We start from the raw sequence: 14,987 nt of genomic DNA, 5'->3' as shown, positions 1-14,987 counted from the left end.
GCAAACTGCAAATTGCATCATTACGTCTGCATTAACTGGGAAGCACAACAGCACTATTCATTTGTGTGAAGTTAATGTTGCCGTTATGGTAACAAAGCGAGAATTAAACTGTAGCATTTACAAACGGAAAGCAAATGGAGATGCCTGCTTTTGGTGTAATTGCAAATGCACAGTGCACAGCATTGTACGATTCAGCACAGAGTTAGCAACTGCGACTCTTCACTCTCTCGTATTGGATTTCATGTTATGTTACAAGCTTCCCAAACCTTCAGATCAGAATGACTACTAAATCTGTGTTTAAAAAAATATTTACATTTTATTTTGCAGTAGAAAATGTATCGCAGACACGTGTCCTGAATGCTGATAGTAACCTTAGTGCAATGCAGTGATTCTGTGCATAATGAAATTCAAAATATTCTGTTTAAAAAAGAAAGAGAATAAATCAAGTAATACAAAATCATCTTCATGGCTTAAGCCTTTAAATAGAGAATTTGGCCTCCTCCATACATATTAAGGTTGTTATTTTTAGACCATTATAAAACTGATTTGTTCAGATGCTTTAATGCTATGTGCTTTTCTGTGTGTCTGTCCAGTCAAATATAACGTTATTACAAATAATTATAGAAAGCCTTATTTGTATTTTCAAAGTGCTGAGTACATATTTACATTTTTGTTTCTTACTAATGAGGTTTGTCTATGTGCTGCAAAACGCTTTTTATTGACCTGTTCCCCAAATTTAACAAACTCGTGAATGCCTACTGTCCTAATCCTGTAGTACCAAAACAACATTATAAAACTAGACATAAATGCTTCTGTTCAAGTGCTAGGGAGTGTTTTTAAATGAAGGGGTATCCTAATCTGTAAGTAACATTTGATGATGTCTTGCATAGGACAGTTGTCCCAAAGTTTTGCTTTTCTCTTTCCTTGTAATACTTGGAGGGTAAATTGTCCACAAGCATACAAGTGTAATTCCCAAAGTGGTTTTACTGCCACACCAAATACAGTATATTGACTGAAGTGCGACCTAAACAATTAACACCCCCAATTTAATATGTGAATCTAAATCACAATGGATGCATACAGTAGCACACAGAAGTTACTTGCTCTTTAAAGCTGTGTGTTCTGTAATGCTGATTACTGTTTGAGAAACTGTCTTAAAATATATTCAAATGAAAATGTGCGATAATGCTAAAACCGACTGCAGGAAGACATTGCAGTAAGAAATTAAAAATAATGATCTAGTTATTTAAATGATTGACAATTGTTAGGCTTTCTGAAAGTGGACCACTTTTTCTTTCTTTATTAGGAGGTGTTTTTACTGGAGTGTGTGACTTTTAAATCCCCAGCTAATTTAATGAAACTCACTTCTTTCCATTTTGATTTCTAAACCCAAATACAACTGGTTTACTGTACTTTTTTGAGTTATCTGTTCCTTTCAGAGTACTGTCAGTTCCCGTTGTTTTTTTTTTCCCTCACGTTTACACATGTTAATAGTTTTGTCTTTTTTTTTGTTTTCTGGAATCATGGGTAGTTTCATTGCAACTCATCATTTTTCCCTGTTTGTTTTATATATAGGACTATTAGTGCAGGACCATTCTGACCACATATTAAGTTCTTATGCCTATAAGTCGCACTACCTTCTGACTGAGTCAAATCGTGCTGAGTTGATGAAATTACCTATGATTCCTTCCTCTTCGTCAGCTACCAAAAAGAATTGTGGGAAAGGTAACCAAACAGTTTCTTTGTTATTTGTGTGTGTGTGTGTGTGTGCGTGTGTGTCTGTGCTTCTCTTTCCACTTGTGGAATGGCTAGCAAATCTGTTGCTTTTGTTGTTTCAACAATTAAATCTGCAATTTTATAATCTGCTAAATAAAAAAGGGGCTTAAAATAACCGTTTCACGTGGAAGAAGAAAGCCTGGTGGTGATTTTGCGAGGCACAAGCTGGTTTGCAGATAGTGGTTTTGAATCTAGTATAAGATGCTGAACAGAGTTTTGCGGTGGCTGTATTATGCTGGTGGTGGCATTTGTTGTTCTCACAAAGTAAACGTAGCATTGGGTGGAAGTTGATTTTCCAGTTGTATTAGGAATGGGTGTTTCAATGCATGTATGTCTTGCCGTGTGTATTTTAATGTTTAAATCCTGCATTAGTCTGTACTTAAGCCTCAATAATGCACTTCTGCTGTAGCGCTTTTGTTACCTTGAGTTGCATGTGGATGCTCCCACTATGATAGCTGTCGTCTTGATAAGTGGAGTGGATTTTCTTCAGGAAAAATATTTTTGTTTAATATCCTCAACAGATATTTGCACATCTATTGGAAAATGTAATATTGATCAGAATGCATGATTTTAAAATATGGAAAAAATAATTTCATAAAATCAGCTACATTTTACCTAATAATATCTCAATTTGTAGCAATTTGACCATTGTCATTGGAAAATAAATGCAATCTGAGCTAATGACTGTGAGTAACAAGATGCTTAGTCCTTGTTTTAACTAAGAATTGGTTTGAGGGTAGTTAACTCTTTCAGTGCTGGGATGATGCTTTCTGAAAATTTATAAAGAGAGACGTGATTGTGTGTGTGTTAAACTGAACTAAGTACCAGGTTATTTTGAGCCCTGAATTTGCTTGGCTTAAAGCAAAATGCGCTTGCTGCAAAAGTGAACTGTTCTGCTTAGCGCTTAATCCAATTATGAGTTGATTGATGTGATGTATTCAATTTATTTTGCTTAATGTACCAGCGTGCTTTTTGTTTTTCAGTGTTTTAAAGACCGGGTCTCTATTTCCTCTAAATTAAAAAGCATAATGTATTCATCCTTGAAATGGGACTGTATTATGTTGTATGTCATATATACTGAAACACAGTATACATGTAATAGAAATGTTATCTTAAAATTTACAAAATGTTACCTCTTAATACTGTTTATCATTTTATTTTAAATGGTAAATTTAATTCCAAATATCTATATGCTTAATCTAATACTAATTTCTGAGGAAATATAGACACTTATTTTAACAAAATGTGGTGTTAATTAAATTTGTTGTATTGGATAAAAATGCAGATAAGTAACTTTTTACTAATGCAGATCTGTCAGATCTCATGGCTGATGTTCAGTAGTATAAATCTTGGAGATCTGACTTTACTAGCCAGCTTAAGACAGGTTCTGTCGTCGATCACCTTTCAAATCCAGATTGCATTTAAAGATGAATGCCTCAATTACTTTTTTTAATAAAAAAAAAAAAAAAAAAAAAAAAAATGCGTGGAATTCTATTCCTGTTGAAATTTCTACATTTTAAGATTGCTTTTTTTGTAACTTCCAGACTGTGAGTAAAGTTTCATTACACAAAGTACCAAGAAAAGGAGCAGAGAGAGAAAAAACCTGTTCACAGTATCAGTTACAAAGTGTGCAGGTGGCCAAGCCACCACCACCCAAAATTCAATAAAAACAAACTGTACTTTATACATTCTGCCTTTAAGTGCATTCTACATATACAGCATCTTCAACATTTTGTGTTTTGAGAGCTGTTTTATTGCAAGTTCAACTGAATTGTCATCTTAAACTAAGCTCATAAGTAGGGCTGTATTATTTTTCACGGTAAAAGTTGCTTATTTTCCATCATTTCACATACTGAAAATAGGTAGCCTATTTCGTGATTAAGCATATTTATGAAAGCACAGAAAATAAATTCTCTTTCAAAATTGATTGGTTTCTCTAGAGCTATTATATGACAAGTGTTCTTACAAATATTTAAATGCTTACCTGACAAACAGTTAATGCGAAATTGTTTAATATTTTGTTTGTCCACCTTTTTAAAGACATTACATTTTCATCATCAGTGAATTTAAAAAATAAAAATAAAAACATAAATGGAAAAATAACAATTGACACTGAAATGTTTTCTTCTTGTACTGGGTAGAGCAATCTTTAGCAGAAATGTGTCTGGTATTTGATGCAGCTGGTGTCTTTTTCATTTTAGACCTTTATAAAGAAATTGTGCAGCTCTATGTAATGTGTTCAGTCATATACCAGAAGCAAAATAAACTGGCTGCTAGGTTCCCAAATGCAGTGTAACATGTAGTGTGTCAGTAAGGCAAATGCTTGCTGTATTTATTTAAGTGATAAATATGTTTATTTACACTGTTCTATCAGAAATGGGAATTTTTACTGGGAACCACATATTACACGACAGTGGCTACATTTCCCGGAAATTTGGAAATCTGTGATAACCGTGAAAAAAAATACAGCCTTACTCCTAATGCTTGAAAATTGTGACATATTAGAATAAAGGTGTCCATAAATCTTAATTGCAATTTGGCTCCTCAAAAAAAAAAAAAAAATACAAAAAATACAATACAATACAATCTGTTTTTTAAACTCTGGGCATCTATGGCATTAAAATATTGTTTAGTGACTGCTGCAGAATAGTCATAAAGCATATTCATAAAATATTTAGTTTGCCACCTGACCAACACAGTGCAGGTTGATCAGTTGACAGTATAAAACTGCAATATTACATGCTTTGATATCAAAGAATGATATTTATTTGCAATTGTTGTGCATTGTCATGTTTCTGCACAAAATCAATTGTGTGTGTTTTTTGTTTTTTTGTTTGTTTTGTTGTTAATAAGAAAATATTTTGCTAACTTCTATGCATTGTTTCTTCTTGTAACTTCCCCATTGAAACGTCTTTCTTTCTCTGTGTGAAGGCGGAAGATTGCTGTGCTGTGAGTCCTGCCCTGCTTCGTTCCACCCAGAGTGTTTAAGTATAGAGATGCCTGATGGAATCTGGTTCTGTAATGAATGCACTATAGGGAAGAAGCCTCATTACAAGCAGATTGTTTGGGTCAAACTAGGCAACTACAGGTGAGGTACAACAACTTCACATAAGAAATAACTGTACATGATAAGGCTGTAATTCCTTCAAGGTGGTTTTTGTGATACATCAACCATAGAATTATCTTCATAGAATTACAGCTTTACGTGGGCAGTAAGGTGCACTGTGTGTTATAATTAGATTTAAATGATTTCAGCATTGAGCATTTTCATGAATTTAACTTATTTTTTTTCTTTCTCATAAATCAAACAACTTAAATCTGGACTTCATTTTGTTATGCTGATTTGCCAGTAGGTTTTTACAGCTGTTCATGTCGTGGATGTGTTAATCAAGACACAATTGACTGGTAGCACTACCAAGATAAAATAAAAACTAGACTTGGCCCTGGGAGTTAAATGGAATATAAATGAATAAACCCATAATTGCCATTGTTGAACATAAAATCCATAATATTGCTTGTTTTATTCCAGAATGGAGCTAACATAGTGTATTAAGTTACTCTGATCGTCACTGTAATTGTTAGTTATATATACAAGTACATATTTAAGAAAAAAAAAATACCATTTTTTTTCATAGCTGTTTTTATCACCTGATCTATAAACATCCACTTCACTACAAGGAGAAAGTAAAACTTCCCACTCACATGTACAGTCTCTTGCTGCGCGATGCATCTACTTCCATACTGCGCACGGCTGAAACAGCAGTCTGATTGGTAACATCTCCAATCATTCATACTGCGCACGGCTGAAACAGCAGTCTGATTGGTAACATCTCCAATCATTCATACTGCGCACGACTGAAACAGCAGTCTGATTGGTAACATCTCCAATCATTCATACTGCGCACGGCTGAAACAGCAGTCTGATTGGTAGTAAGAGGATGTGTAAGCTACAATGTTAAACTGCAGAAAGCTCATTTTTTATTGTAAAGTGAATGTGTTAAAGCATATAAAGGTCAAACTAACCCATTTCTAGCAGCCCTGGTGAAAAGGGGGCCAAAATACGACCCCTACCTCCCCCGGCACCTTCGAATAAGACAGAAGTGTGGGGGCCCTTGCAGTCTTACTATTTTACAGGGATGTGTAACAACTCTAAATAATAAGCCTGTAAACTCTGGTTGTTTATAATTAGTAGCAAACATTTACATCTGTATAATGTCATAACACTAACATTATAGCACTGCGGTGAGTTTGAGTCCAAGCCACTTTAAACGGCCACATCAAGACCATTTTTCTTGTGGCCATCTAGTGTTGGCAGCGTTTAAGCAAAAAAAAAATAATAATAATTGAGTTACAACTTGTGTCAGAAGTCAGTTACTGCAACTTTGCATTGGGAATCTCAAGATTTGGGCTTGCTTCCTTGTAGATTAAATTTTAGTTTGGCTAAAGAAGCAAATTCTCCAAATTTAGATATTTTATTGAACGTCATATAATCAAAGAAACTCCAAAAAAAGTCGCCATAATTTAATTAAATTGTTTCATGTTAGAAGTGTACGGTTCAGTATATGGGAAACTGAAAAGCGGTAATTAATTCATTGTGTTAACGTAACATTATTCACCAGGTTTCAAGCGACTTGGTGAAGCAAAATTTGTTCTATAGGGTGATGCAAAAACTTGTGGCCGTAAATGTAGCATTGCCCACTCTCTGAACCATGTGAGATTATAAGAACATCGAGAAAGAGCACTGGCTGTTTTGGGGCTGTAGTAACAGGTGGCAAAAAGAGTTTTTGTTTTGCACATCACTGGACTTTGGTGTTTTCACCTGTGTCCATCACACACCTGTATTTGCTGCCTCCTGATTTTAAGGATTGCTATGGATTCATCTTCCCAGCTGGTGTAGCAGCAAACGTGATGGACACAGGAAAGGACACTGGCTGTTTTCCCTGGGGTGTATTTGTGTTGTGGGCTGTGTTATTTCATTAGTTAGTTAGTTAGTTGTGGTATTTTAAGTGTTTTATAATTCTTCATTTGCTTTTATATCTCTGCTATGTCTTTTCATCTGCCATTTTTCTTTTATTTTTCCTTCTAAAACATTTTTAATTTTAGTATTTTTATATTTTCATTTCTGCAAGTCGCTTTGGATAAAAGCATCTGCTAAATAATAATAATAATTCAACAAATAAGAGCAGCCCACCCTACATATTAACTGTATACATGTGCTGCTGTTTCTTTTGTATATTTGTTCAGGTGGTGGCCTGCGGAAATCTGCAATCCCAGATTAGTGCCATTTAATATCCAGACCCTGAAGCATGAGATTGGTGACTTTCCTGTGTTCTTCTTTGGATCTCATGATTACTATTGGATTAACCAGGGCAGGGTGTTTCCTTACGTCGAGGGGGACAAGAGCTTTGCTGATGGCCAAATTAGTATTAACAAGACTTTCAAAAAAGGTGAGATTTGACGTCTTCCAGTGTAAAGGAAGCATGTGTTTGAGAACATAACCCTTTTTTTTTCTAGTGGCATGGTACCTGTTTTTGTATTTCATGCTTTTTTCATTTTAATTTGAATATAGACGCCCATATAAAATATATATATTATTCGGCAACATTTTCCTTACATTGCTTGTGTATTATGGTTTAATAGAACATGTGCATATACAAGTGATATCATAACTTAAACAGCTAAACTAAATCTTTTAAAATAGGCAAACTTGAGCATTTCACAATTCCACGGGTGTAAAACGGGTCAGGGTTTGGTGAAGGAGTCGCTCTTCATCTTGTGTTTTTCAAAGCTTGACCTTCTTCTCCCATCCCCAGCCCTCGAAGAAGCAGCTAAGAGATTCCAGGAGTTAAAGGCACAAAGAGAAAGCAAGGAAGCGCTGGAAATGGAGAGAAACTCTAGGAAGCCTCCGCCATACAAGGTCATCAAGGTTAGTACTGACAAACTGAGGGGCGATTGCAGAGAGAGGAGGTTGTGCAGGAGGTGGAGGATATTTCCAGATATGTGATCCCTTGTACCAAGGAGGATTACATTTAAAATGTCATTTAGCATGCTGCCAAAACTGCTTCTTACTGCATAGATAGTAGAACATTGCCTCATGATCCTTATTTCCCTAAATATTCAGTGAGGTGTATGGGGGTGCGCTAACATCTGTGTCCGTGTGTCCTTTCTTAGTCCAACAAGCCATTTGGGAAGGTTCAGATCTACATGGCTGACCTGTCTGAGATACCAAGGTGTAACTGCAAACCCACAGATGAGAACCCGTGCGGGCTTGACTCGCAGTGTCTGAACAGAATGCTGCAGTATGAGTGCCACCCGCAGGTGTGCCCCGCCGCGGAGCTGTGCCAGAACCAGCGCTTCAGCCGGCGCCTCTACCCAGAGACCGAGGTCATCAAGACTGAGGGCCGGGGCTGGGGGCTCAAAGCCAGAACTGAACTCAAAAAGGTAACAAAGATTGTCTGACGATGGCCATATGTGGGCCTTAGTCAGTTTTTGTTGCATTTGAGAGTAGCTAGCTGTTTAGTTGTATTTTATTTTAGGACTAAAGAAAATCTTTCTTTCCTCCATCTTTTTTTTTTTTTTTTAAATTAGCATTTCAAAAACAATGCTGTAAATTGCTGGTACCTGTTCTATAGGTTCACATGGTCTTATTGATTAGACCATTGGATTCAATTAAAAAAAAAACTCAGTGAAATGATATGTAAAATACAAACAAAGGATCAAACAATAGGGGGTCCAGCAATTTTATAAAATTACAGTTGCCAATATGAGAGGATTTTAAAACCTTGATTAATCATCTATTTTAAGCATAAGAGTCTGATTGCATATAGGTATTGATTGGCCAGACAAACTTTTTTTTTTATCGTGTGTCTGTTTTTAAGTAGCAAATGATGGTGGTGCCATTCTACTTCCGTCCTTCTCAAAACACTGTTTTCTGTTGTTTTTTTTTCCCCTCCCAGGGTGAGTTTGTGTGCGAGTACGTTGGTGAGCTGATTGATTCAGAGGAATGCAGGCAGCGTATCAAACACGCTCACGAGAACCACGCTACCAACTTCTACATGCTGACACTTACCAAGGTATGGATTGGGTTGCTTTCATCTGTACTAAATCATTGTTTTAATAATGCAGCCATACCTGCTTATCAGAACCGCCGAAGAACTAAATCATCGTTAGACGGGGTGCTGTGCTTTGGTGATCTAACAACTTAAGAGATCAATGGAGATGCAATGATATTTAGTTTTATTTATTTATTTAGTTTCATGCTTCTGAATTAATAGTGTTGCCAATGCATCGATTTATGGTTGATCACCTGTCTGATATGGATTAAATTGCACTTCTTTCTAATACTGGAATTCATCTGGGAGGAGAAGTGGTACTTTTTATATGTTAAGAAATAATTCAGTGCAGGGAAATGCCTGTAGCGTGGGTATTGTTTTTTTCTCAAATGGTAATAAATGTTGAATAAGTCCTGCCTTTTGTAGCGCTTTTTAAAATCGTAATAACGTCTTCCACAGCTTTTGGTATAATTTATTTTGCATCTTATGTTGGCAAAAAGATCACCTCATGGCATAAGGTGTGAGAGTGAGATTGATTGTCTCTTTTTAGGATCGTGTTATTGATGCTGGACCCAAAGGAAACTACTCTCGTTTTATGAACCACAGCTGTAACCCGAACTGTGAGACGCAGAAATGGACAGTAAACGGGGATGTTAGAGTGGGACTCTTTGCTCTTTGTGACATTGATCCTGGTAAGGAATTGGACCCACATGTAATTAGTAGTCCTTAGGATCAGTTGATTTGCACTATCACCCTCCACAAGAACACTGTCTTATCAACCCTGTCCCACTGGTCTAACACTCCTCTCCACAAAGGTGTCTGCAGCCCTAGACCCTACATAAAGGCTGGGTGGTCTTGCTAACTACTGTGGGGGGGTGGGGTGGGGGATGTGCAAAATGCATTGACATGATGGACTTGTTTCATAGTCCCATGGCTGATGCAAACCCTGACTTTTCACACCAGTAGATATCACTGTTTGTGGGCTGAAATACACATGCTATAGGACCTAGACTGACATTTTTGTGTGTGTGTGTTTTTTAGACACAGAATTAACATTCAATTACAACTTGGACTGTCTGGGGAACGGAAGGACTACATGCCACTGTGGTTCTGATAATTGCAGTGGATTTTTGGGTGTGCGTCCTAAGGTAAGCGACAGAGTTGCATGGACTAGCCAGTATGAATTTGCACATACAACATCTCACTTACAAAGGGATTCAGGGAGACAACAGGGTATGTATAATTGAGCATTCACACAGTGACCTAATAATGGGGTCTGTTTTAAGGGTCTGAATACCACTGCTGTTTTTAAATCTATATTAATCCTGGTGTGTGTGTGTGTGTATGTATGTATATATATATATATATATATATATATATATATATATATATATATATATATATATATATATATATATATATATATATATATATATATATATATATTAATAGATAAAAATATCGGGGGTTTTGGGGTTTTTTTTGAGCCAGTGCATACCAGCCACTAACGGACTGCAAAAAAATAAAATTATGGTGTCTCTAAAAGAAAGTAAATTTTAGGGTGATTTTTTGTATTAACCCCTCAATGCAAAAAAACAGTAAAAATGTGGTCAAGATTTCCAGCATGTTAACAATATCCTCTGCTTTTTAAAAACTTTAAAATTGACTTTTGTCTTTATTGTCACCGTTTTTTCTTTAGGTCTCTAATAGTGATTATTTTTTTTTTGTTTGTTTTGTTTATCAGAGTGCGGTTGTGATAGAAAAAGAGGAGAAAGCGAAGAACGCCAAGCTGAAAGCAAAGAAGCGTAAAATCAAGCCCGATCCCAAGCAGACGCACGAGTATTTCTGTTTCCGCTGTGGGGAAGGAGGGGAGCTGGTGATGTGTGACAAGAAGGACTGCTCGAAAGCTTACCACCTCCTATGCCTTAACCTGACCAAGCCTCCATATGGTATGTTACTCCATCCACTGTGTTATTTACTCAATGCTTGAGGCATAAAGATCCTCTAAAATCAATATGCTGGGTGGTCCCATAAGTCAGGACTCGCCTATCACATGTTGTGCTGATTTAGGATGTTCTGTTAAATCAGACGTCCGCACCCTGTTCACTGTATCAAAGTTATCTGAATTCCTTCCTCTGCTAGTATTGTACAGCTGAAACAAATGGTCAGTCAATATTGATGCATCTGCTTTTTGGCTTATAGCTCACCCTGTATAACCCCTTCAGTCACAAGTTTATTTAATATTTTACAACCATCTATGTGAACTCTATGGAGCTGCCCTGCCATAACTTTGAGAAACAAACAAAACATATATGCATAAAATAGATATATAGTTAGAAACTTCACATGATAAAATTGTGCATACAGTGATTTGAAGGGGATGTGTATTTTTTAAATCCACAATGTGGATTACATATGTTTTACTCAGAGTTCCATTTGCATAAATCAGAAAACTAGGCACCTGGGTAGTCCTGAAGGAAATAAAGGGCTCTTTGGGATTAAGGAGATATGTTCCCTGTAACAGCACAAAAAAGAGCAGCTGGATGTTTGTGACTGATGTAGTAGGCAAACATTTTGATTAGAGCCTTCATAAACTTAGTTCCTTAAAAGTTTAGCCTGGTATTTGATTGTTTTGACATTATGGATGAGTGATCGTGGAATACAGTTGCTACCTAAATGTAAGTTCTTTTGTTTAATTTTGTAAGACGGAACGTGATGCTTATCATATTATTTTGTTCATTATTCTTCCTATAAAAGGGCTACCGTAAGGTGAACCCTGTAATATCCATTTCTGTCTGTTTCATGCAGGGAGGTGGGAATGCCCCTGGCATTACTGCAGCGTGTGTGAGAGCCCCTCTGCTTCCTTCTGCCAGTTCTGTCCCAGCTCATTCTGCAAGGATCACGAGAGAGGATCTCTTTTGGCGTCTTCCCTCGACGGCCTTCTCTGCTGCTCCAACCACAACCCCAAAAGCCCTCTTGCTCCCGAGCCCCTCAGCAAGCTCAAAATCAAGCTGGAGCCCCAGGAGCCCAGCGATGAACTGGTGGAATAGTCTTTAACAGTGGAAATGACAAACAAACAAAACTGTTCAGAATATTTGAAAGCATAAGTAATGAAATTTCTTTTTTTTTTTTTTGGTTCAGGCAACCATAGCAAGTCAATTTTAAAGAGAAGCGTGTGCTGACATTGCTGCTCAGTTTACAGCGGGCATTGAAACGGATTGTGGAGACGTCAGCCTGTTACACAACTTCCATGAGTGGATGGAGACGGCATGGCAAATTCATTGTGATGTACTTTTTACAGAGCAGACAACCAAATGTAGCTGTATTGGTTATTTGGCACTTTTTAAAACAGAAGACTTATTCTTGGTGGAGCTTTGGCGGGTCTCGGCCTAGTTATTGTTTACCTACTGTGAGCTGTGGTTGCCTAGAGGACTCTTAATTCTGCCAATTTATTATTTAAAATAACATTTTTTAAAAAGCCTTGCTTTCTATGCTGGGACATTAAACTGAGCAGAAATATGCCAGTTAGTAGGTCACTCCAAAAAAAAAAAACATTACATTTATGTTTTTATGTACTGTACCTCAAGATTTAATTTTTGTGCAATTAACATACAAACACTACATTTCAGAAGCAGATTGAATTTGCTGTGTCTGTTGCCATTACTTGTATTTTGTTAGAGTACTCATCTGTTTTTCTATAAGGAATTGAAAGCCATTCTGGCCTGGTTTTTAGATACGCAGAGGGGGGCTCATTTTAAAGTGACCAAGTGCTGCATTCCTCAATTATGTTGGCAGCACCAAGTCAGTATTATAATGCATTTTACACACTGATGTTGCACATTTGACCTTAAAGTATTGCCTGTACACAGTTACCACACATGGCTACATTAAGGTTCTAACATTGCTGCACAGATCATTTTTAACTAGTATGTATTTAGGTTTTATCAATGGTTCCCTTTGGAGTTGCATTTTCAAACCTTTTTCATGTATGGTTTTTAAATATCATTTTAAGCTGGTTTTCCAGTCCTTTTTATACACCACTTGCTGAGCTCAGTAACTTTTTTTTTTTCTCTGAAAATAACACTAATTTAAAGAATTTGCATCATGTATACTGGTAGATGACTCCTAGGGACTTTTTTTTTTTTTTTTAAGCATTGGAACTTGTTTTGAAGAGATTTTATCTGTAAATATTTAGAGAATGTATTCCGTTATTTAAAATGAAAAAACAAACAAAAAAAAAAAAAAAAACCTGTCATTGAGCACAGAAAGACTGAATTACATATCGCATTATAGTGTTTCCCCTCTCTTTGTACCCCTAAAGGTTATTCTGAAACTCTGCATTGGCTTTGAAGTGATCTTTAAAACCAGTTAAACAAATGTGAAAGGAGCCTTTTGCTTTAGTTTCATATATAGAGCAAATTTCTTCTTGCAGTCAACGGAAGGAGCATTATGTCAACATGTTTTTAAGCATTTAATTGATTTGGTTTCCTTGATGTAAAATGGTTTTGAAGATTAAGCAAAAACTTTATTTCCAGTACAGTGTGTGTATTGAAAATAAATTAAATTACTACAGGCCTTGACTGATTGAATTTATAATAATAATAATAATAATAATAATAATAATTTGGGACTGTATAAAATATTAGAATTGATTGTTTACAGTTTATTTTTTACATTTTTGTTTCACAAAACTAGACGAAGAAACAAGCAGCATTTTTCTTTAAGTGGGTAAATGTAGTCTGTGATTTTATTGCTTTAATGCAGGGCTTCTCAAACTCTGTCCTGGGGACCCCCTGTGGCTACTGGTTTTCATTCCAACCGAGCTGTCAAGTACTGAACTAGACCCTTAATTGAACTAATAATTTGCTTAATTACTTATCAAATGTTATAGCTAAAAGTAACATGAACTGCAACTGTTCAAGAGCTGAAAACAAGTAAAAAGGTCTAATTAAGCAAATTATCAGTTCAATTAAGGGTCTAGTTAAGTAATTGAGAGCTCGGTTGGAATGAGAACCAGCAGCCACAGGGGGATCCCAGGACAGAGTTTGAGAAGCCCTGCTTTAGTGGCTGTGCTAATGTTAATGTATACCTTAAATTGTCATCAGGCAAGGCTGCACTAACAATGTTTTAACCCTACATTACAATCGATGTGTGTGTGTGTGTATAATTTTTTTTTTTTGTATTGTAATACTCCAATGCAGTGTTTCCCATACCTTTCCCGAGGACCCACTTTTGTCTGCTGGTTTTTGTTCCATCTGAGCTCTCAATTACTTAACTAGACTCTTAACTGAATTGATAATTTGCTTAATTAGACCTTTTTACTTGTTTTCAGCTCTTAAATGTTGCATATTTCAAGTTAGCTATAACATTTTATAAGTAACTAGAACTATGCAACTGTTTAAGAGCTGACAACAATTAAAAAATGTCTTAAGCAAGGAAATTATCAGTTCAGTTAAGAGCCTAGTTCAGTAATTGAGAGCTCGGTTGGAATGAAAACCAGCAGCCACAGGGAGTCCCCAGGAGCGAAGTTGAGAACCACTTCTCTAATGGTACTTGTCTTGCAGTGTTATACTCAGTGTAACTAGGTATACTGAGTTTTTGTATAGCTTATTAAGAAGGTTTTTGAAGGGTTAGAGGCAATAAGATAAACTGCTGCTCCCAAAAGATTTGGGGCTATGGTCTTTCAAACTACGGACATTGGGCAACCCAATGGCTGCACCACTGGTACAAAAACAGTCACTTTATGTTTGTCTTTTTTTTTTACAAAAAAAAAACCTCTGCCGCCTTTGACTTCAGGTGTTCCATAGTATTTACTTGAATTTGTTTCTTTCTTGCCTTATTTTTACCTTCGTTTTATTTATGCAGCAAAAATAATTGTATTGTTTTTGTATTCGTGTAATTTTAGGAGACAGTCAGGTTTTTTTTTTTTTTATCAGCTTTTATGGTTTTCTTTTCTTCAGTGATTTCAGAAAGAGGGAACATTTTAATATATGTTGTATTCCAAGCCAGATATTTCTAAGGCAGCAATAAAAGATGGCTTTGTTTTCTGTCTTTAGGTTCCATCTATTTATAATTCATTTTGCAAATGCCTTGAGTCTCTTTTCAAGTTACACTTTAAATCAATACTGTGTGAAAATCAAGAAAAGATCCAATTGACTA

General features: G+C 36.1%; 1 protein-coding gene across 4 annotated transcripts in view; it reads left to right on the top strand.

Annotated features, from left to right (window-relative positions):
* Positions 1-13,661, top strand: part of LOC121303193 (histone-lysine N-methyltransferase NSD3-like) — a 41,833-nt gene extending 28,172 nt beyond the window's left edge. For 3 of the 4 annotated variants that reach the window (XM_041233734.1, XM_041233735.1, XM_041233733.1), the window contains exons 14-23: positions 1,576-1,725; positions 4,708-4,864; positions 7,021-7,223; positions 7,590-7,702; positions 7,948-8,217; positions 8,733-8,849; positions 9,379-9,520; positions 9,870-9,976; positions 10,573-10,777; positions 11,637-13,661. In XM_041233734.1, coding sequence (XP_041089668.1) covers positions 1,576-1,725; positions 4,708-4,864; positions 7,021-7,223; positions 7,590-7,702; positions 7,948-8,217; positions 8,733-8,849; positions 9,379-9,520; positions 9,870-9,976; positions 10,573-10,777; positions 11,637-11,878 — 1,706 coding nt within the window. In that variant the 3' untranslated portion in view covers positions 11,879-13,661. The remainder of the gene's footprint in view (positions 1-1,575; positions 1,726-4,707; positions 4,865-7,020; positions 7,224-7,589; positions 7,703-7,947; positions 8,218-8,732; positions 8,850-9,378; positions 9,521-9,869; positions 9,977-10,572; positions 10,778-11,636) is intronic. The other variant, XM_041233736.1, reaches the window with a different exon arrangement.
* Positions 13,662-14,987: the final 1,326 nt, after the last annotated feature.

This window comes from Polyodon spathula, chromosome 31, assembly GCF_017654505.1.
Source record: "Polyodon spathula isolate WHYD16114869_AA chromosome 31, ASM1765450v1, whole genome shotgun sequence".
Taxonomy (NCBI): Eukaryota; Metazoa; Chordata; class Actinopteri; order Acipenseriformes; family Polyodontidae; genus Polyodon; species Polyodon spathula.
This window is presented reverse-complemented; position numbering and strand designations above follow the sequence as displayed.